The sequence below is a fragment of the Lithobates pipiens genome, unplaced genomic scaffold, assembly GCF_037356315.1.
Source record: "Lithobates pipiens isolate NorthernLeopardFrog02 unplaced genomic scaffold, aLitPip1_a1.2 Scaffold_19, whole genome shotgun sequence".
Taxonomy (NCBI): Eukaryota; Metazoa; Chordata; class Amphibia; order Anura; family Ranidae; genus Lithobates; species Lithobates pipiens.
This window is the reverse complement of record NW_027507764.1, coordinates 490050344-490073491: the sequence shown is the minus strand read 5'-3', so window position 1 is coordinate 490073491 and position 23148 is coordinate 490050344. Positions and strand designations below refer to the sequence as shown.

The 23148-nt window shown below is 50.3% G+C and overlaps 1 protein-coding gene across 1 annotated transcript in view; it reads left to right on the top strand.

Moving 5' to 3' along the window:
* The first annotated feature begins 21498 nt into the window (after nt 1-21498).
* MMP16 (matrix metallopeptidase 16) overlaps nt 21499-23148 on the top strand; it is a 322591-nt gene continuing 320941 nt past the window's right edge. Inside the window, exon 1 of the mRNA XM_077492987.1 lies at nt 21499-21944. Coding sequence (XP_077349113.1) covers nt 21822-21944 — 123 coding nt within the window. The 5' untranslated portion in view covers nt 21499-21821. The remainder of the gene's footprint in view (nt 21945-23148) is intronic.

The window sequence follows — 23148 nt, the reverse complement described above, 5'->3', positions numbered from 1 at the left end:
ATACCTGAAGACTAAGATGCGAAGGGGGAAGGGAGTGGGTACCTGAGAACTCTGATGTGATCGGGAAGGGAGGGTATACCTATGGACTCTGATTTGAAAGGGAATGGGAGGAACTAAGGACTCTGATAAGAAGGGGCAATGGAGGGGGTACCTGAGAACTCTGATGTGAAGGGCGGGTTTACTGAGGAGTCTTATGTGGGGGGGGGGGCTTACTGAGGACTCTGATGGGAAGGGAGTGGATACCTGAGGACTTTGATGTGAGGGGGGAAGGGGGTGGATACCTGAGGACTTTGATGTGAGGGGGCAAGGGAGGGGGTACCTGAGGACTCTGATGTGAAGGGGAAAGGGAAGGGATACCGGAGGACTCTGATGTGAAGGGGAAAGGGAAGGGATACCTGAGGACTCTGATGTGAAGGGGAAAGGGAAGGGATACCTGAGGACTCTGATGTGAAGGGGAAAGGGAGAAGTACCTCTGAAAGAGAATAGGAGGAACTGGGGACTCTGATGGAAGGGGAAAAGGAGGGAGTCGACTCTGATTTAAAAGGGAGCAGGAAAAACTAAGGACTGTAAGGACTGGAACTAAGGAATGTAAAAAGCAGTGGAAGGAACTGAGGACATTAACTGAGTACATTAATGTGAATTGGTAAGGTTGGGGGAATCTGAGGATTCTGAGGGGACTCTGATGTGAAGGGGGAAGAGAAGGGGTAACTGAGGACTCTGATGTGAAAAGGAGGGGGAGGAACTGAGGACTGTGATGTGAAGGGGGGGGTTTACTGAGGAGTCTTATGTGGGGGGGCTTACTGAGGACTGTGATGTGAAGGGGGAAGGGATGGGGGTTACCCGAGGACTCTGATTTGAAGGGAAAAGGGAGGGAGTACCTCTGAAAGGGAATGGGAGGAACTGGGGACTCTGATGGGAGGGTGCAAGGAAGGGGGGAACTGAGGACTCTGATGTGAAGAGAAAAAGGAGGGAGTAGACTCTGATGGAAAAGGGAGTGGAAGGAACTGAGGACATTAATGTGAGGGGGTAAGCTTGATGGTATATGAGGATTCTGAGAGAACTCTGACGTGAAGGGGACGAGAAGGGGTAACTGAGGACTTTGATGTGAAAAAGAGGGGGGGGGACCGATGACTCTTATGTGAAAGGGGGGGTTACTGAGGACTCTGTTGATGGAAAGGGGGAAAGTTCCTCCCTCTGGGGGGGACTGAGGTCTCTAACATGAACACAGGATTCTGATGTGTTGGGGGCTCTATTTTAGACTGAGGTGCCTCGAGATTTTGCATTCTTTCAAAGTGTGCCATCACTGAAAAAAAGATTGCAAAAAAATGCATTCTAGGTTGTTCTTTATATCTGGTGGTGAAGTTTTAGGTGCATTGTCTGCTGTTAAGCCATCGTAATGGCAAAGCTAAACCTCATCCCTACCAGTCATTGTATCAAAAACCAAAATCCCAGTCACAGGTAAGCAGCTTCATGGTTGGCGTATTTATCACAGCCTGTAGTTCCCCTTACAAAACACAAAGACAAAAAAAAAAACTAAGCTAGAAAAAAATCTTTTTTTTCTTTATACATATTTATACAACAGTCTGGAACATCCAGTAGGCTCCATGTATTTATGCAAAAGAGCAATTGCTGCAGCGGAGGATATTACATGTGTAGGTGTCTGTCTTTCCTGGAAACACACTTAGATTTTGCTAAATGGCTTTGGAGAAAAGTGCAATTGTCGGAGGTTTAATAAAAGAAAATAATAATGCACAATAGAAACAGGCGGGTGACAGAGTAAGGCTGCACTGAAGATTGGGATCAAATTCAGACCGTTGCGGCGTGTTACCGTACACATGTTAATGCGTGCTATATTAAACGTTAACCTGCAGCCCAGACATTTTGAATGAGTGGCCAGCACACCTCAATGAACCTTTTAACCCTTACCCACCCAGCCTTGTTGTCCCATTAAATGGGTCATATGACCATTGTAATTGGCTGCCAGAGTGATCACATGATCTGGAGCCTGTCCTGCCAACTCCCAATCATGGCTAGAGACCAAGAGCCGTCTAGGATAGCTTAGTTACTGTACCGGGAGCGAGGAGCGGGTGTGCTGTCTCTTGCGGCTACATATGACATGCCTTTTATTATTCTTCTAAAAATTTGTGGATATAATTCTTTTATATCAATAATTCTGTGTTGCTGCACTTAGAAGCACCATCTTGTGTACTTTTATTATACTGCAGATATTCCCTCAATCTGATGAGGAACTGCTCTAAGATTTTTTTGGCGAGTTACTGACTGCATAGATTACCACATGATCTGGTTACCGCTATTTCTGGGACTACTAGTTTGTACTTGTCCTAAAACGGACTATACACATATTGTACTGGGAACAGGCAGTGGGTGTGCTGTCAGCACAAAATGCTTGGCTGTCAGCTCAGTCACTGTACTGGGAGCGGGCAGTGGGTGGGAGTGTCAGCATGTCAGCACAAAAGCCTCTGCCGTAAGCTAGGTCACTGATGAGAGGGCTTCCCCTGTGGCTAAGTGCCAAGCATCCCTGCGAGTACTAGACTTAAAGAAGCACTGGTACCGTTTAAATAGATCTGCTGGAAGTGGCATGCAGAACTAGATAGCTATCAGCTGGTCTGTCAGGGCAGATGGTAGGATCTCAATAGCACCAGGTGTGTAGTGGAACCAGGGCAGTGATCACAGGCAGGGTGGCACCCGGGCAGGGCCGCACTGGCCTGCTGGGATACTGGGACATTTCCCCGTAGACCACCTGCCCAGGGGCTGCTTTGAGCTTTCAGCGGCAGCGCCCAGAGCCGATCCAAATGCCTCCACTCATCTCCCTCCGCTTTTGTAATCACACACAGTGCTGTGTCATGGAACTGGGGTCTGAACTGTTCGGCGGCCGTCCACTCACTGTAACAAAGCCCCGCCTCCTAGATCGTGACAGACGGATTCAATTGAATTAGTGTTCTATCTATCACGATCCAGGAGGCAGGGCTTTGTTACAGTAAGTGGACGGCCGCTGAAAAGTTCAGAGTTCAGACCCCAGCAGATGAGAACAGATGAGGCTGCATTGTTGGTACAGTGAGGCTGCAGATGGGCGCAGTGAGGCTGAAAATGGGCACAGTGAGGCTGCAGATGGGCACAGTGAGGCTACAAATGGGCACAGTGATGCTGCTTAGATGGGTACAATGAGGCTGTTTAGATGAGCACAGTGAGGCTGCAAATGGGCACAATGAGGCTGTAATTGGACACCGTAAGGCTGCAGATGGGCACAGTGAAGGTGCTTAGATATGCACAGTGAGGCTGATTAGATGGGCACAGCGAGGCTGCAAATGGACACAGTGAGGCTGATTAGATGGGCACAGCGAGGCTGATTAGATGGGCACAGCGAGGCTGATTAGATTTGCACAACGAGGGTGCTTAGATTTGCACAGCGAGGGTGCTTAGATGGGCACAATAAGGCTGCAGATGGGTACAGTGAGGTTGCTTAAATGGGCACAGTGAGGCTGCTTAGTTGGGCAAAGTGAGGCTGCAAATTGGCACAGTGAAGCTTCAAATGGGCACAGTGATGCTGCTTAGATGGGCACAGTGAGGCTGCTTAGATGGGCACAGTAAGGCTGCTTAGATGGGCACAGTAAGGCTGCTTAGACGGGCACAGTAAGGCTGCTTAGACAGGCACAGAGAGGCTGCTTAGATATGCACAGCAAGACTGCTTAGATGGGCACCGTGATGCTGCTTAGATGGGCACAGTGAGACTACAAATGGACAAAGTGGTGCTGCTTAAATGGGCACACAGGAAAGCTGCATTGATGGGCACTTACGAGGTTGCAGATGGGCACAGTGAGGCTGCATTGATTGGCACAGTGAGGCTTCAGAGGGGCACAGTGATGCTACTTAGATGGGCACAGTGAGGCTGAAAATGGGCACAGTGAGGCTGCAAATGGGCACAGTGAGGCTGCAAATGGGCACAGTGGGACTGCAGATGGGCACAGTGAAGCTTCTTAGATGGGCACAGTGAGGCTGCTTAGATGGGCACAGTGAAGCTGAAAATGGGCACAGTGATGCGGCATAGATGGGCACAGTGAGGCTGCTTAGAAGGGCAAAGTGAGGCTGTAAATGGGCACAGTAATGCTGCTTAGATGGGCACAGTGAGGCTGCTTAGATGGGAACAGTGAGGCTGCTTAGATGGGCACAGTGATGCTGCTTAGATTGCACAGTGATGCAGCTTAGATGGGCACAGTGAGGCTGCAGGTGGGCAAAGTGAGGCTGCTTAGATGGGCACAGTGAGGCTGCTTAGATGGGCACAGTGAGGCTGATTAGATGGGCACTGATGAGCCTGCAGATGGACACAGTGAGGCTGCATTGATTGGCACAGCGAGACTGCTGATGGGCACTGGTGAGGCTGCATTGATCTCTTGTATCATGTCCGCAGTCTGACCATCTCCTGTATCATGTCCACAGTCTCTGACCATCTCCTGTATCATGTCCACAGTCTCTGACCATCTCCTGTATCATGTCCACAGTCTCTGACCATCTCCTGTATCATGTCCACAGTCTCTGACCATCTCCTGTATCATGTCCACAGTCTCTGACCATCTCCTGTATCATGTCCACAGTCTCTGTCCATCTCCTGTATCATGTCCGCAGTCTCTGTCCATCTCCTGTATCATGTCTGCAGTCTCTGTCCATCTCCTGTACCATGTCTGCAGTCTCTGTCCATCTCCTGTACCATGTCTGCAGTCTCTGTCCATCTCCTGTACCATGTCTGCAGTCTCTGACCATCTCCTGGATTATGTCTGCATCTATGTCTCTGAATCTCCAAACTAATATGTGCCAGAATATATATATTATATATATATATATATATATTTTTTTGGCACATTTAGTTTCACCTTTTATCACAATACAACACATTGAAGGTTATATGTGGATATTACCTGTTTGTGTCTCCATATGACTTTTTACAATCAAAGAACACAAAGATTATAAGGTAGTTTTTATTTGATTTAGATCTAATTAATAGTGGTACACGTATTTAGACAAATTCTATTAATGTCTATTTGTTTTGAAATATTTTGTATGTCCAACACATCACTTGCAATTATAGATGGGTTGCTCAGACCTAAGATGGCGTCTTGTGACTCCGCTTACGGGACTCAGAACAAGGTCTGGTTTTTGCTTATAAGGTGGTGGATCAGCACGCTACCTGTTTCCCATTGGCAACGTCACATATGACAAAACACGCCTTGAGGAAGATACATGCTGACATCACCACGCTGTCTCGCTAGGACGGGTTCTGTTTGTAACCGGCTGGCTCTGCTGTTTTTATGAGTGAATTTAACTTTTTAAATGTAAGAGCAATACCTATTTTTTATAATAAATACTGCTTTGAGGCAATATTACGCTATGTTTGGCTTTCTCTTCTTACGCACTGCTGAGGTACTGACCCTATAGTTCTGAGTCGCACGGCACCAGGGGTGTTTGGAGAACCCATGCAGCCATTTATTTAAAGCTTACCGGACGATCTCCATATAAGCAAAGGCCTTGGCTGGGCTAAAGCCATCTGCCTAGTTTTGCTTATCAGCTGGTAAGCGAGTTTTTCTTAAGGTGGTGGTACATTTTGTTGTTCAAGCTCACTTTGGTGTCTGTTTTGGATTAGAATTGGATTAATATTCCATCATAATTTGTTTACCTACAAACAATTGTTTTCTGGTTTAAACCTTAAAATAGCGCAGATTCTCTTTCCCATCTCATGTATCATGTCTGCATTCTCTGAGGGAGTCTGGAGAGGAGTCAAGAGTGGGAGTGCCACCGGGATGGGGGTCATGTGAGAAGTCAGACGTGTGTGGACTGCGGAGAGGAGACTATAGGATAAAACCAGAGCTGCCAACCTGGAGCCATCTGACTTATACCTGCACGGTGCACCTGAGAGGTAGTCAGTGACAGCGCTGCCAGGCCAGTCTGAGGGGGTGTCACTGATGAAAGGGGGGGAGTGAATACAATAATGTGAGGGGGCACTGATATAAAGGTTTCCCCCTTATATCGGTAACCCCATCCCCCTTACCGTTGTGTATTCTCTGGTGGTCTCTGTGCTTTAAAATGTAGGGTTTTTCCATTTTATGAACAAGAAAATAATGACGTTTATTGTTGGGCTGGTATAATAATGCTATGGGGCTGTTGTGGAATTTTTTCCAGGGCTAGATTTTATTTCCAGTCCAGCCCTGCACCCAGGGAGGGAGCAGGAACAGGTTGGCAGGATCTGACTGAAGAGGCATAGTCAGGATGACAGCCAAGGTCACAGAAAAGCATTGCCAGGGAGTATGCAGAAAGTTAGTCCTTAGAGCAAGCCAGGGTCAAAACCAGGGATCAGGCAGCAGAGAAGTCCAGAAGCAAGCCAAGTTGGTAACAGGTAGGGATGGGCCAAACACCACCTGTTCGGTTCGCACCAGAACCCCCAAACAGGGCCAATGTTCTAACCTGAATGGCAAACCCCATTGAAGTTTATAGGAGCCGAACAGGAAAAATCTAGAGTGCCCATTTTGAAGGCTTATATGCAAGTAATTGCCCATAAAAGGGGTATGGGGTCTGGGTACTTCCCTGGGGGCCATGTATCAATATATACAGTATATATATATTTTTTTAAAGCGGTAGTAAACCCGCTATTTTTATTATTTTTTTTAACACCTGCAAAGCAAAAGGCATAATGAGCTAGTATGCACCGCATACTAGCTCATTATGAAATACTTACCTTAGAAGGAGGCCCCGACATCTGGCACGATCCACGCCGAGGGAGCTGACATGCTCCCTCGGCGTTTCTTCCGGGTATCGCGGCTCCGGCGCTGTGAGTGGCCGGAGCCGCGATAGCGTCACTCCCGCGCATGCGCGCGGGAGATTCCTTTCCGGCCGCCGGCCACTGCCGGATTTTCAGGCCGAGAATCCCCTTGTGCGCATGCGCCGCTGCAGTCAGCGGCGCATACCGAGGGGAATATCTCCTAAACCGTACAGGTTTAGGAGATATATTTTTTTACCTACAGGTAAGCCTTATTATAGGCTTTCCTGTAGGTAAAAGTTACAAAAAAGAGTATACAACCACTTTAAACAATAGTTTTTTCAGCAGTGATTTTAATTATGCTTAAAGTACAGCAGTAAAAATGAAAAACTCCTTTAAGGATAGTGCCTGAGTGGGTCTCCTTAATGTGTCTGTAAAGTGGCACATCTGTAGCATGCATAAAACATGCTACAGAAAAAATTACCTTTCTAAAGAAAAAAAAAAAAAAAAAAGAGGGAAATCCCATTAAACAGTTTTTTTTTTTGTGGTTATTACTTTTTGACACTTTTGGTGACTGGGTAGGGGTATAATGTACCCAATACCCATTCATATATGGGGGGGGCAGGGATCTGGGGGCCCCCTTGTTAAAGGGGATTCCAGATTCCAATAAGCCCCCTAAGCACAGACCCCGACAACCACAGCCTAGGGTTGTCGGGAAGAGGTCCTTGTCCCCATCACCATGGGGACAAGGTGTTCTGGGGCAGAGAGGCAGAGCCCTCCTGTCCTAAAGCGCTCACCCCATGTTGCGGGCATGTGGCCTGGTATGGTTCAGGAGGGAGTCGCTTGCTCCTCCCCTCCCCTTTTCTAACCTGCTGGGCTGGATGCTCGGATAATGGTCTGGTATGGATTTTGGGGGGACCCTGCGCGTTTTTTTTTTTATTTTGGCATGGGGTTTCCCTTAAAATCCATACCAGACCCAAAGAGCCTGGTAGGGACTAGGAGGAGGCACTCCGTTTTTTTCTTTATTCTTTTTAACTGCACTTTTTCATTTTTTTATTTAACTGTCAGCGGGGAAACCCACTGACAGTTGATGAACCATAGTTTGTTAAGGACGCTGCGGCCAGCTTTCTGGCTTCCCAGCTCTGCGCCTTAACAACCAGCTTACACTGCACCTTGATTGGGCAAAGCTCGTCGGAGCGAACACCCGCCGAACACCCTGAGAATTTTGGCCCGAACTCATGCTCGGGCCGAACCGTTCGCCAATCCCTAGTAACAGGTAATCCAAAGAATACAGGAAACACAGGAGCAAGGAGTACTGGTAGCTAAAGATAATCCAGCAAAGTTTAAGTGCAGCCACTGACCTTATATAGGACGTTTGGCACCAGTTCTAGCAGTAGGTGTGCGTAAACATGTGTGAATGTGCGCCAGTGCGAACGCTCGTGTTCATGTGAACATTTGTGTGCATTTCTACGCAAGCACGACCATGTAAAGTAATGTCAACTATGTCAGGTCTTTTCCTCAGCACTCCTCCATTCTGGGTATTGTCTTCTGTCTGTCATAGAAGGAGGCTAAATCACTGTACAATTGTGTTCTGACATTGGGGAGCCTTCCTCACCATCATGATCAGTGCTGTCGACTATAGCAGATTTTTTATAATCAATCAGTGCTAGGAAAAATCCGACAGGGTGGTAGCTCACCTTCTGTACAACCAGGCTACCCATACATAGAACAAAATGTGGTTGATCACCGCCGAACCAGCTAAATTTCAATCCATGTATGACTGGCCTTATTTTTGTTTACTTTATTTTTTATTAATTTTTATTTATTTTGTATTTATTTATTTATTTATTTTAAATGATGCCCCATGTTGGTGAGGGGCAGATTTGTACATGTTGCCTACAAATTTTTAAAAGATGGGATCGCCCCGCAAGCATCCAGGAAAAATAGCAGAATAAAATTAGTTTTGCAGCACTGGCAATCTTTGCAAAATCTGCCCCCATCTTTGCAGCAGTGCCCATCATTTAAAAATCTGCCCCCAACATGTACAAATCCACCCCTCACCGACAGGAACACACCTCGCCAGCGCCAGGCACAATCTGACAGAAAAATGTCTTCCGTCGGCTATGGTGCACAGGTGCCGTCTCATCGTCACAACAGCTGATCATAAAACAACTGTTGTGTTGTTCCATACGGCGCATGCGCAGTACATCGCGGGCCCTTCTCGATAGCGGGCACTATCCTATAGAACACCGGCCCTGTCTGCCCACATGCCTAGACTGAAACCCGGCTAAGCCTCTCAGTATGCCGCTGAGAGTCTGAGTTGGCCGTTCCCGCCCCCCTCCACAGCCCAGCGCTCGTGTGAGCGAGGAGGGGGCAGAGCAGAGAGCTGGTGACTGAAAGTCACCAGCTCTCTGCTCAGGAAGCTATGAGAACTGAGCGATCAGTGTTTGATCGCTCAGTTCTCAGTGTTAGAGCCGGCGGAGGACCGATGCTGCATAAACCCAGGTAAGTATGATTCTTAAAAAAAAGAATTTCCTATACTTCTCTTTTAAATGGATACATTTATGACAATGTACGGTATGTGTTTTTTTGTTCAGTAAAGTCCATTCATTCTGAAATCGAATGCTAACAGCAAAATCTCTAATGACATTTGAATGCTCTGAGAAATTTTGCTTAGATTTTTTGTACAAATTTTAGTTTGAAATAGTGTATGTTAATAAGCTGCAGTATATTACATTTTTGTTTTGGGGTTTCGATGTGCTATAAAAGTTTACTGATTTTTTTTTAACCCTTTGCTTGTATTTCTTTTAAAATTCTTATTAATTAGTTTACCTAAGAATCGGTAGATATTCTGGAATGGGCAAACTTTAGGGTGGATCTATTCAGTGCTCAGCGTGTTTATTGCTCAGACTTTGCTTTGTCTTCATTTCTCCTTTTTTCTGAATGCTCCTTCGGCAAGTTATATTTGGAACTGGGTGGGGCAGTCCTGCTATAGGAAAAACGTAATGATGGGAAATCTCAATTTACAACTGGGCCCTTGATGACAATGACAATACTTGGAAAAGAGACATTGAAGTGATGGGAACTCATGGTTTACTCATTCCATTAGCATTTTTATGGCTTCTTTTTATATGTGCTTAAAGTATAATTGAAGGCAGAATATTTTCTAGTTTTGCATAGAGCAGGGAGGGATTAGAACTCCTGTTAGGTTTTACTGCTGGCTGTGCCCCCCATTAGGAAGATTGACCCTCTCTATTTGACCTATTTACCGTTATCACTGAAATTTAAAGAAAATCACAAAATTTGGGTTGTCACCAGAACAGAAATATAGGGGAGATCTTCCAATGGGGACACTAGTTCTGTTAACATTGGTGACATCCAGGGAGTCCCACACTTTGGATGAGTTTACACTCACTTCCCGTGTTTTCTATGGGACAGGAAATCAAGGGACATATTCTCAATGGGACACAGATTGCAAAAAAAAAAAAAAGTCAGAGGGTTTAACCCTCACCTACTCTATGCAAAATGAAAAAAAATATATTTCTGCCTTTAGTTTTACTTTAAAGAAACACTCCAACTGAAACTATTTTCTTAATGGCGTTTAGCAGTAAAATCTTCTTTTACAGCAAGCCCTTGGTCCTCTCACTGTCATCAATATATGATGGACTTTCCCCAAAAAGAATACTCCACAAATCTGCACTCTGCTTACTCTTGCCAGCACATGTACTTGATAAGTGCCCCTTCCTCTTCCAGTCTGAGCTTTGCTGTAGAGGGGATTACCAGAGGCTGATATAAAGATAAAATCACATCGCTACATTACACTAGTTGTATTTAAAGTGATTGCAAAGGTTCATTTTTTTTTTAAAATAACAAACATGTCATACTTACCTGCTCTGTGCAAGGGTTTTGCACAGAGCGGCCCCGGTCCTCCTTTTCTGGGATCCCCGGTGGCGCTCCTGGCTCCTCCTCCGCATCGAGTCGCCCCCATGAAAAGCCGCTTTTCATGTGGGCACTTGTACAGGTGCGCTCCCGAGTCTTGCTGCTGTGACCATTGACACAGACAGCAGGACTTGGCCCCGAACCCTGGCTCCTGTGTCACTGGATTTGATTGATAGCAGCGGGAGCCATTGGCTCGCTCAATCAATCTATCCAACGAAGACCTGAGACAGCGGCTGGTCTTCATTGGTCTTCACAGTTAAGTAAAATAGGGGCTCTGGTGGGCAGCTGCACCACAAAAGGTTTTTCACCTTAATTATTATTATTATTATTATTATTATACAGGATTTATATATCGCCAACAGTTTGCACATTGCTTTTCAATGTAGGGAGACACTACACCGATGGTACAATTCAAAACAAGAGGGTTAGAGGAGCCCTGCTCCTGCGAGCTTACAATCTAAGAGGGAGGGGCTGGTGGAACAAAAGGTAAGGACTGTGAGGGATGAACTGATGAGGGGAGTAGAAGATTCGGTTGTTAGCTGAAAGTAGTATAGGCCACCCTGAAGAGATGAGTTTTCAGGGATCGCCTAAAAGTGGACAGAGCTGGACAGAATGGGATAGTGAGTTCCAGAGGATGGGTGCTACATACCTGGGATGTGAGCCTGACGTGCAGAGGAAGGCCTCTCGTACAACTCCGGCTCGCGGACCACTGGTAGTGATACAGCAGCCACAGGAGCACGGTGGGGTATGAGTGCCTGTAAACAGTTCAATAGTCCCTGTAGTAGCGGTGATCAGCAGGCAGGTAGTGGATGAACTCACACGATGCTTGACTGGTGGCAGGCAGGGATGAACCACAGAGCAGTACCAGATGCAGGTTTGCAGGGCTGGGAGCTGAAGCAGGCTGGATGAACGAGATGAAGGGTCAGACAGGCCGGGTCAGTAATAATCAGGCAGATCGGGCATAGACGGTAGGCAGAAGAGAGGTCAGGTCACAAGCCAAGTAGTACCGGAAGATCAGCAGACAGAATTAGCAGGCAGGATCAGAGTCAAAGGGAAGCCGGGATCAGAACAGGCAGCAGGCAATCACAGGTAACAACTAGCTGGATCAGATTCAGAGGTCACACAGGAAACAGGATACAACATAGAAGCTGCAGACCAAACAGCAATGAACTTCTGTAGGAGCCCTGTTTAACCACTTAACAACCGGCCCATAGCCGAATGATGGCTACAGGGCAGCTGTTTAACTCTGGGAGGCCGTCATATGACGTCCTCCCAGAATTCTGCTCTTGCGTGCCCCCTGGGGCGTGCACTCGAGAGTATCCGTGACCGCCGTGTCCACAGGACCCGGCGCATCACGGATTACGGTAAACGGCCGCTCATCGCGGCCGTTTACCACGTGATCGCTCCATCAAATGACGGAGTTATCACTTGTAAACAAACCGGCGTCATGTTATGACGCCGGTTCCTCCATCCCCCTCTCTGTACCGATCGGTACAGCGGAGGGGGAAGAGATCGGTGTCAGCAGCGCTGTGGGCTGCATCTGCAGTGCATCTGCAGGGAGGCCAGGGATCTGTCATTTAGTCATGGTCGATGACAGATCCCTGACTGGCTTCCATGTACAGCTTTTGCAGGTAAACCTGAGTTTTGAATACTCTGGAGATTGGTCAGACCTCCTTCATGTTGTTATTGCTTCCCCCCATTTCCTCCCTTGGGGGCTGCTGTCAATAAGAAAAGGAAGTGAAGGAAATGTTTCTTATGGGGACACCAAGCACACTAAAACCTTACAGAGTTTTTTATCCCTTCCTTACACTACCAGAAAAACGTACATATTGCGCTCTCTTTTCATTGAAGAACATTTAAATGGCAAGGGTTCTAATCTTCCTCCGGAGGCTACTTTATGAAGAAAACCTGCATCAAGAGAAAGACATGGGAATGATATTGCTGACTGTCTCTGGCCTAAATTCTTTCTGAGTCACTTACCTGGAGTCAGCGTGCAGATTTAGACGTTTGGGAGGAAAGCCAGAGCTTCTGATCAGCATGTTTGTTTCAGTCAGCATGACAGCCAGGCATCCGACATTTTTAAAATGACATCTCAGCACTGGCAGCTTTTACGTTTCCTTTATAAAGTGCTTTGTTTAAAAGACACGTGAAAAAGTGAATAAAATGAAAAGTTTGGTGACAGCTCCCTGCTCTGTGTTCAGCCAGTACATTAAAACAAAGAACATTTTGCCGGGTAAAGTAGAAAAAGCTGTCAAGCTCAGAAAAAAATTTCTGGAGAGGTCAGAATGGAGCAGGTAGGAAGCATGTTATATTGGTGTCATCCCTAAATCATCATGGAAGAAAAAATGATAATACTAGAATTGGGGCAGCATAGTGGTGAAATGGTTAGCACTTATACCTGGAGGCACTAGGGTCATTGGTTCAATCCCCACCCATTGCACTACCTTCATGGAGTCTGTAAGTTCTTATAGGAGAACTTACATAGTTAGCACTTACACCTGGAGGCACTAGGGTCATCAGTTCAAATCCCAACCATAGCACTAGCTGCATTGAGACTAGGCTATTGGCTCAAATCACACCCATGGCACCACCTGCATGGAGTCTGTAGGTTCTTATAGGAGAGCTTACATGGTTAGCACCTACACCTGTAGGCACTAGGGTCATTGGTTCAAATCCCACCCATAGCTCTACCTGCATGGAATCTGTAACTTCTCCCTGTGCCTGCGTGGGTTTTCTTGCACACCATAGACATGCTGGTAGATTAATTGGTTCCTGTATAAATTTCCCCCATTATGAATGTGAGTTAGAGACCTTAGACTGTAAGCTCTTTGAGGGCAGGGACTGATGTGAATGTATAATAAACATGTATGTTTATACATGTGCTGAGTAAATTGACAGCTATATACAGTGAGTACCTGAAAAAAATATTTAACCAAAACCCATAGAGAAGCCACTAAAAGAGGGAGGATGGAGGTTGGAAGTTTTCCAGTCATTGCTATTTTAGAATGGTGTGCTGGTGGCACATATTTTGTAATGGTAAATGGCACCTCTTTAGTGCTAAACCTTAGCGAGACAGTATAATCATACAGGTCCTGATGAGAAGGGACTGAAAATACCCTCCAAACAATTCAGTGTGTATAACAGCAAAGCCTTCTTAGAACAGAACCTATTCACATATTTTATTCTATTCCATCATTTATTTCCAGCGGTGATCCTGCCCCTCTTTCCTCTGAGATCTCATAGTTTAAAAATTAGATCTCTATGGAGGGCACTGGTGATGTAGCCTTCCCAGGGGGCACCTGTGAGGCCAAAGCTGTGTTATCAGTGCCTCACTTTATCGGGAAATAGAAATCAATTCTGTGTAAGTAAACAAATGAAGATTTATTTATATGATTTATGGACATTTATAGATTGGCACACCTAGCTGCACGGCCTTGTGACATAAGTTTTGATGGGGAGGTCCACTTTAAAGTAAAACTAAGGCCCCTTTCACGTATTGATGTCAGTTTTGACAGACTGCTTGCTCAGCAGGGATCGATCCATTGATCCCCACTGAGCAGGCGGATGACAGGTCCGTCTCCGCTCGCTGTGGAGAGACAGACCTGTCAGATCTCCGCTCTCCTCTATGGGGGATCGGATGAAAACGGATCTGCCTGTCCGTTTTCATCCGATCCGATAGACAGATGAAAAATAGGGTTTCCATCGGTCTGGATTTAGCAGATCGAAGAGGATCAGATGTCACCGCTGACATCCGTCGTTCCATAGAAGTAAATGGAGCGTCCCTAAATGTAAAAAAATAACAATTTGCAAAATGGCATGATGGAAGGGACATGCAATATCTCTTCTGCAATAAAGTAGACTTACCTGCTTCTGTGGACTTCAGCCTGAGCCAGGCATGTACTGGCCATTGGGCCTTCCTGGTAGGCCGATGGCTCAGTGGGTTGGTTTCAGTGACAGTGGAGGTAGAGTGGGCGGGGACTCCCAAACCCTGTCCACCAATAAGTTAATCTCCCACTGTGCAGCTGTTTAGAAAAAAAAATTCTCCGGGCCCCCTGTGTTAAGTGGGAGCCGGGGGACAGAAATTTGACTTCATCACTTTTGGCTTTGGGGTGGATTAAACCACAGAAGCACACTACACAGTTGAAGGCTAGCCTGTGCTATATCAGTGCCCTGGTGCCAGCCGGGAGCGCTGCTGCGGATTAATCTGCCTAAAGCCGAAAGTGATGAAATAGTCTGCTCTCTGTCCCCCGGGACCCGCCGAACACACGGGAGACCCAGAGAAGTTTTTTTTCTAATCAGCTACACAGCAGGAGTCGGGAGATTAGCTGATTGGTGGACAGGAATTGGGGAGTCACCGCCCGCTCACCTTGCCCCCCCCCCCCAATTTCCTCGAGCTCTAGTTACCCAGCTCCATGGTGCCCATGAGGAAAGAAGAGGACCAGATGTACCAGCAGTGCAAAGCTGGTCCCGGGCTCCCAGCTCCAGAGGAATCACCTGCAAGACAAATACTGCACCCGGGACCTAGGTAGAAGAAGCTGAGCAGATCAGGTATGGGGGGGACAAACGTTCATGGGCACTGGTGTGGCTGCATTAACAGGCACTGGTGTGGCTGCGTTGATGGGCACTGATCAGGCTGCATTGATGGGCACTGGTGTGGCTGCGCTGATGGGCACTGATCAGGCTGCATTAAAGAGGAAGTAAACCCTGATGGGTTTACTTCCTCTTTTTTTCCCTGCAAAGGTAAAGCATACTTACCTGACACAGGAGCCAGCGAAGTCGCCGCTGATCCCTGTAGTCCGCCGCATCCATCTTGCTGGTGGCGTCTCGCAGCTCCGACCAATGACAGCGGCGAAGCCGCGATGACGTCACTCCCGCGCATGCGCACGGGAGTCGCGTCTCGCAGCTCCGCCGCTGCCATTCGGCGAAGCCGCGATGACGTCACTCCCGCGCATGCGCACGGGAGTCGACAAATTAGGCAAATCCATTCTTGGACTTGCCGCATTTAGTGCGCCTGCGCGCCGCTGTCTACGGCGCATGCGCCGTAGACAGCGGTGCCCATTTTCGGGCAAATATCTCCTAAACCATATAGGTTTAGGAGATATTGCTTGGACCTACAGGTAAGCCTTAATCTAGGCTTACCTGTAGGTCAAAGTGGTTTGAAGGGGTTTACTTCCTCTTTAATGGGCACTGGTGTGGCTGCGCTGATGGGCACTGATCAGGCTTCATTAATGGGCACTGGTGAGGCTGCAATAATGGGCACTGGTGTGAGAGTGTGTAGAGTGAGAGCAATAACTCTAGTGCTAGACCTCCTCTGTAACTCTACACAGGTAACCTGTAAAGGCATTTAAAAACATTGCCTATGGAAATTTTTAAGTACCGTAGTTTGTCACCATTCCATGAGCGTGCACAATTTGTTTGTGCACAAAGTGCATGACATGTTCGGGATTTATTTACTCTGTGTAACGTCATCTTTCCCATTTTACCACAAAACTTGGGTATATATAGTGTATTTTTTTTTTTTATTCATTAACATTTATATTTTCCCAAAAAATACAGTTTGAAAAAACACTGCAAATACCGTGTTACATAAAAATTGCAACGATAGCCATTTTATTACCTAGGGTCTTTGCCAGGAGTGCCTGGTCCATTAGGGGTGCAACTCAGAACTTTTTTTCAAGCCACATGATTAGAGCCTGAGGCTCTAATTGGCTTGAAAAAGGTTGGTCTCAGGGCGCACAACCAAACTACTTGTGACAATAGTGAATTAATATTTGCTATTGTCTTTAGGCTTCTCCTCCCTGCCAATCAGGACAGGACGTGGATAAGGTTGGCTGGGAGGAGAAGCCGAGGAAACTGTGAAGGAGTGTGCGCACAGGCGGGGGGGGGGGGGTTTGATCGTCGCCATGGAGGGGTAAGTACGGGGGGGAACCGTCAACATGGAAGGGTGAGTGCGGTGGGACCATTACAATGGAGGGGTAAGTGTGGGGGGAGACCGTCACCATGAAGGGGTGAGTGCGGAGGGGTTGGACTGTCACCATGGAGAGATGATTGAGGGGGGAGACCATCACAATGAAGGAGTGAGTATAGGGAGACTGTCACCATGGAGAGGTGAGTGCGGGGGGGGGGGGGGGGTAACCGACACCAAGGAGGGGTGAGTGTAGGGGGGGCCGTCATCTTGGTGGGGTGAGTGCGGGGGGGGGCATTGGATCTGCACCATGGAGGGGTGAGAGCAGGGGGGACCGTCAACATGGAGGGATGAGTGCGGGGCGACTGTCACCATGGGGGATGAGTGTAGGGGGGGGGAGATGGTCACAATGAAGAAGTGAGTTCAGGGGGACCATCACCATGGAGGGGTGAGTGTGGAGAGGATGGGACCGTCACCATGGAGGGGTGAATACAGGGGGGGACTGTCACCATGGAGGGGTAAGCGCGGGGGGTGACTGTCACCATGGAGGTGTGAGCGCGGGGGGAGACTGTAACCATGGAGGGGTGAGTGCGCGGGGGGGGCCTTCACCATAGAGGGGGGAGTGGGGTGGGACCATCACCATGGAGGGATGAGTGTGGGGGAGACCATCACAATGAAGGAGTGAGTGTAGAGAGACTGTCACCATGGAGGGGTAAGTGCGGGGGGGGGGACCGACACCATGGAGGGATGAGTGCAGGGGGGGCCGTCACCTTGGAGGGGTGAGTGCGGGGGGAGGATTGGATCTTCAACATGGAAGGATGAGTACGGGGGGACCGTCACCATGGGGGATGAGTGCGGGGGGGAGACGGTTACAATGAAGAAGTGAGTTCAGGGGGACCATCACCATGGAGGGGTGAGTGTGGAGAGGATGGGACCGTCACCATGGAGGGGTGAGTATGGGGGGGCTATCACCATGGAGGGGTAAGTGGGGGGGACCATCACCATGGAGAGGTGAGTTTGGGGGGCTGTCACTATGAAGGGGTGAGTGGGGGAATGTCACCATGGAGGGATGAGTGTGGGGGGTCATCACCATGGAGGGGTAGGTGTGGGGGGGGGATCGTCACCATGGAGGGTTGAGTGTGGGGGGGACGTCACCATGGAGGGGTGAGTGTGGGGGGACGTTACCATGGAGAAGTGAGTGTGGGGGGGGACATCACCATGAAGGGGTCAGTGTGGGGGGGAGTCACCATGGCTGGGTGAATGTGGGGGGCGACGTCACCATGGAGCGGTGAGAGTGGGGGGGTGTCATCATGGAGGGTTGAGTGTGGGTGGGACGTCACCATGGAGGGGTGAGTGTGGGGGGCAGTCCCCATGGAGGGGTGAGTGTGGGGGGGAGTCACCATGGAGAGGTGAGTGTGGGGGGATGTCACCATGGAGGGGTGAGTGTGGGGGGAACGTCACCATGGAGGGGTGAGTGTGGGGGGAACGTCACCATGGAGGGGTGAGTGTGGGGGGAACGTCACCATGGAGGGGTAAGTGTAGGGGGGACGTCACCATGGCTTGGTGAGTGAGGGGGGAGACCGCCACCATGGAGGGGTGAGTGCGGGGGGAACCGTCAACATGGAGGGGTGAGTGCCGAGGGGTTGGACTGTCACCATGGAGGGGTAAGTGCGGGGGGTGACCGTCACCATGGAGGGGTGAGTGTGGGGGGAGACCGTCCATGGAGGGGTGAGTGCGTGGGGGGGGCCATCACCATGGCTGGGTAAAGGTTGGGGGGGGCGACGTCACCATGGAGCGGTGAGAGTGGGGGGTGTCACCATGGAGGGGTGAGTGTGGGGGGACGTCACCATGGAGGGGTGAGTGTGGGGGGGAGTCACCATGGAGGGGTGAGTGTGGGGGGATGTCACCATGGAGGGGTGAGTGTGGGGGGAACGTCACCATGGAGGGGTGAGTGTAGGGGGGATGTCACCATGGCTTGGTAAGTGAGGGGGGAGACCGCCACCATGGAGGGGTGAGTGCGGGGGTAGACTGTAACCATGGAGGGGTGAGTGGGGTGCGACCGTCACCATGGAGGGGTGAGTGCAGGGGGGACCATCACCATGGAGGGGTAAGTGGGGGGGACCGTCACCATGGAGGGTTGAGTGTGGAAGGGGCTGTCACTATGAAGGGGTGAGTGGGGGGGAACGTCACCATGGAGGGATGAGTGTGGGGGGGCATCACCATGGAGGGGTGGGTGTGGGGGGATCGTCACCATGGAGGGTTGAGTGTGGGGGGGATCGTCACCATGGAGGGTTGAGTGTGGGGAGGATGTCACCATGGAGGAGTGAGTGTGGGGGGACGTCACCATGAACGGGTGAGTGTGGGGGAGACTCACCATGGCTGGGTGAGTGTGGGGAGACTTGAACCATGGAGCAGTAAGAGTGGGGGAGAGTCACCACAGAGGGGTGAGTGTGGGGGGGATGTCACCATGGAGGGGTGAGTGTGGGGGGATGTCACCGTGGAGGGGTGAGTGTAGGGGGACGTCACCATGGCTGGGTGAGTGAGGGGGGAGACCGCTACCATGGAAGGGTGAGTGCGGGGGGATTGGACCGTCGCCATGGAGGGGTGAGTGTGGGGGGATTGGACCGTCGTCATGGAGGGGTGAGTGCGGGGAGGAACCGTCAACATGGAGGGGTGAGTGCGGTGGGACCATCACAATGGAGGGGTAAGTGCGGGGGAGACCTTCGCCATGAAGGGGTGAGTGCGGAGGGGTTAGACTGTCACCATGGAGAGATGAGTGAGGGGGGAGACCACCACAATGAAGGAGTGAGTGTAGGGAGACTGTCACCATGGAGGGGTGGGTGCGGGGGGGGGGACCGACACCATGGAGGGGTGAGTGCAGGGGGGGTCCGTGACCTAGGAGGGGTGAGTGCGGGGGGATTGGATCGTCACCATGGAGGGGTGAGTGCAGGGAGGACCGTCAACATGGAGGGATGAGTGCGGGGAGACCGTCACCATGGGGGATGAGTGCGGGGGGGAGACGTTCACAATGAAGAAGTGAGTTCAGGGAGGGGTGAGTGTGGAGAGGATGGGACTGTCACCATGGAGGGGCGAGTACAGGGGGGTGACTGTCACCATGGAGGGGTGAGTGCGGGGGGAGACCGTAACCATGGAGGGGTGAGTGCGCGGGGGGGACCATCACCATGGGGAGGGTGAGTGGAGAGGGACCGTCACCATGGAGGGGTGAGTGTGGGGGGGCAGTCACCATGAAGGGGTGAGTGCAGGGGGGACCATCACCATGGAGGGGAAAGTGGGGGGAACTACACCATGGAGGGGTGAGTGTGGGGGGACGTCACCATGGAGGGGTGAGTGTGGGGGGGACGTCACCATGGAGGGGTGAGTGCAGGCGGACTTGGGGGGATGTCACCATGGAGGGGTGAGTGCAGGCGGACTTGGGGGGGAGTCACCATGGAGGGGTGAGTGTGGGTGGGACATCACCATGGAGGGGTGAGTGTGGGGGGGACGTCACCATGGAGGGGTGAGTGCAGGCGGACTTGGGGGGGAGTCACCATGGAGGGGTGAGTGTGGGGGGGACGTCACCATGGAGGGGTGAGTGTGGAGGGACGTCACCATGGAGGGGTGAGTGTGGGGGGGCAGTCACCATGAAGGGGTGAGTGCAGGGGGGACCATCACCATGGAGGGGAAAGTGGGGGGAACTACACCATGGAGGGGTGAGTGTGGGGGGACGTCACCATGGAGGGGTGAGTGTGGGGGGGACGTCACCATGGAGGGGTGAGTGCAGGCGGACTTGGGGGGGACGTCACCATGGAGGGGTGAGTGCAGGCCGACTTGGGGGGGAGTCACCATGGAGGGGTGAGTGTGGGTGGAACATAACCATGGAGGGGTGAGTGTGGGGGGACGTCACCATGGAGGGGTGAGTGCAGGCGGACTTGGGGGGGAGTCACCATGGAGGGGTGAGTGTGGGGGGGACGTCACCATGGAGGGGTGAGTGTGGAGGGACGTCACCATGGAGGGGTGAGTGTGGGGGGGACGTCACCATGAAGGGGTGAGTGCAGGCGGACTTGGGGGGGAGTCACCATGGAGGGGTGAGTGTTGGGGGGACGTCACCATGGAGGGGTGAGTGTGGAGGGACGTCACCATGGAGGGGTGAGTGGGGGGGACGTCACCATGGAGGGGTGAGTGTGGGGGGATGTCACCATGGAGGGGTGAGTGTTGGGGGGACGTCACCATGGAAGGGTGAGTGTGGAGGGACGTCACCATGGAGGGGTGAGTGGGGGGGACGTCACCATGGAGGGGTGAGTGGGGGGGACGTCACCATGGAGGGGTGAGTGGGGGGGACGTCACCATGGAGGGGTGAGTGGGGGGGACGTCACCATGGAGGGGTGAATGCAGGTGGACTTGGGGGGGACTTCATGCTCCCCTCCCCCAAATAGTTTATCACCAGCCACCACTGATCTCTACTAATGAAAAAAAATCTGAATAATGTTTGGGGTTATAAGTAAAAGTGTTTAATAAGAAAATAGACGTTGCTATCTATTCAACGAAAAATAAATAAATAAAAACGTTAAAAAGTAAAATGATTAAAAAAAAAGATATATATATATATATATACATATATATATATATATATATAAAAGCCCCATAGCCCTGCAGACACGTAGAAGTGACATGTTATGAACGTGTGAGGAGTGGATGGGGTGACACGTGGGCTCCTGGGCTCGGATACAATATCACACACATCGCTTCCATGTAGTTTCGCTCCAGTCCGTTACATTGTATCCAGCTGTCAGAGGAGGGTGATGCGGCGTGCAGTGCGCATGCTCGGTGCGGGGATGCAGCGGCATCTTTAAGGTGGCCGGGGCGGGGCTGGCCGGTGCGGGGCGTGGTTATGCTGATGAAGGATGGACCTTCCCGTAGAGAAGAAGGAGCGCACAGGGAGGAGAGGAGAGGCAGGCTGGGCACACAGGCCTCTCTGCTGTACACGGGGATAAGCGGGGACACTGTCCGGGGGGGCCACCTTCTTTCTACCTGGACGCTGGACCGCCTTGCTCGCTGGTTATGCATAGGATCCCATCTGTGTGTGGCCCTCCGATCACCGAGCGTCCATCGCAGCCTCAGCAGCAGCAGCAGCAGAGCATCCCTTGTGCTGGGCTCTCCGTGCCGGGAACACTGGGGACTTTCTGAAGGAGCGGACTCGGTGTCAGGCGGCTCACCATGCTCCTGATCACACCCGGCTCCACATCCCGAGATTTCCTCCACTCACTGGGGCTGGTGTGGCAGGGCGTGCTGTGGATTGTATGTGCTGTGTGTGCCGAGGACACAGACTTCAATGTAGAGGTAAGAGGGTGAGACCTCAATGTAGAGGTAAGAGAGGGGTGAGACTTCAATGTAGAGGTAAGAGGGTGAGACCTCAATGTAGAGGTAAGAGGGTGAAACCTCAATGTAGAGGTAAGAGAGGGGTGAGAACTCAATGTAGAGGTAAGAGGGGTGAGACTTCAATGTAGAGGTAAGTGAGGTGAGAACTCAATGTAGAGGTAAGAGAGGGGTGAAACTTCAATATAGAGGTAAGAGAGGGGTGAGACTTCAATGTAGAGGTAAGTGAGGTGAGAACTTAATGTAGAGGTAAGAGAGGGGTGAAACTTCAATATAGAGGTAAGAGAGGGGTGAGACTTTAACGTAGAGGTAAGAGGGGTGAGACCTCAACGTAGAGTTAAGAGAGGGGTGAGACCTCAATGTAGAGTTAAGAGAGGGATGAGAGCTCAATGTAGAGTTAAGAGAGGGGTGAGACCTCATTGTAGAGGTAAAAGGGGTGAGACCTCAATGTAGAGGTAAGAGGGGTGAGACTTCAATGTAGAGGTAAGAGGGGTGAGACCTCAATGTCGAGGTAAGAGAGGGGCGAGACCTCAATGTAGAGGTAAGAGGGGGGTGAGATCTCAATGTAGAGGTAAGAGGGGGGTGAGATCTCAATGTAGAGGTAAGAGGGGGGTGAGATCTCAATGTAGAGGTAAGAGGGGGGTGAGATCTCAATGTAGAGGTAAGAGGGGTGCCTCAATGTAGAGGTAAGAGGGGGGTGAGACCTCAATGTAGAGGTAAAAGGGGTGAGACTTCAATGTAGAGGTAAAAGGGGTAAGACTTCAAGTAGAGGTAAGAGGGGTGAGACTTCAATGTAGAGGTAAGAGGGGTGAGACTTCAATGTAGAGGTAAGAGGGGTGAGACCTCAATGTAGAGGTAAGAGAGGGGTGAGACCTCAATGTAGAGGTAAGAGAGGGGCGAGACCTCAATGTAGAGGTGAGACTTCAATGTAGAGGTGAGAGGGGTGAGACTTCAAGGTAGAGGTAAGAGAGGGGTGAGACCTCAATGTAGAGGTAAGAGAGGGGCGAGACCTCAATGTAGAGGTAAGAGAGGGGCGAGACCTCAATGTAGAGGTAAGAGGGGGGTGAGATCTCAATGTAGAGGTAAGAGGGGTGCCTCAATGTAGAGGTAAGAGGGGGGTGAGACCTCAATGTAGAGGTAAAAGGGGTGAGACTTCAATGTAGAGGTA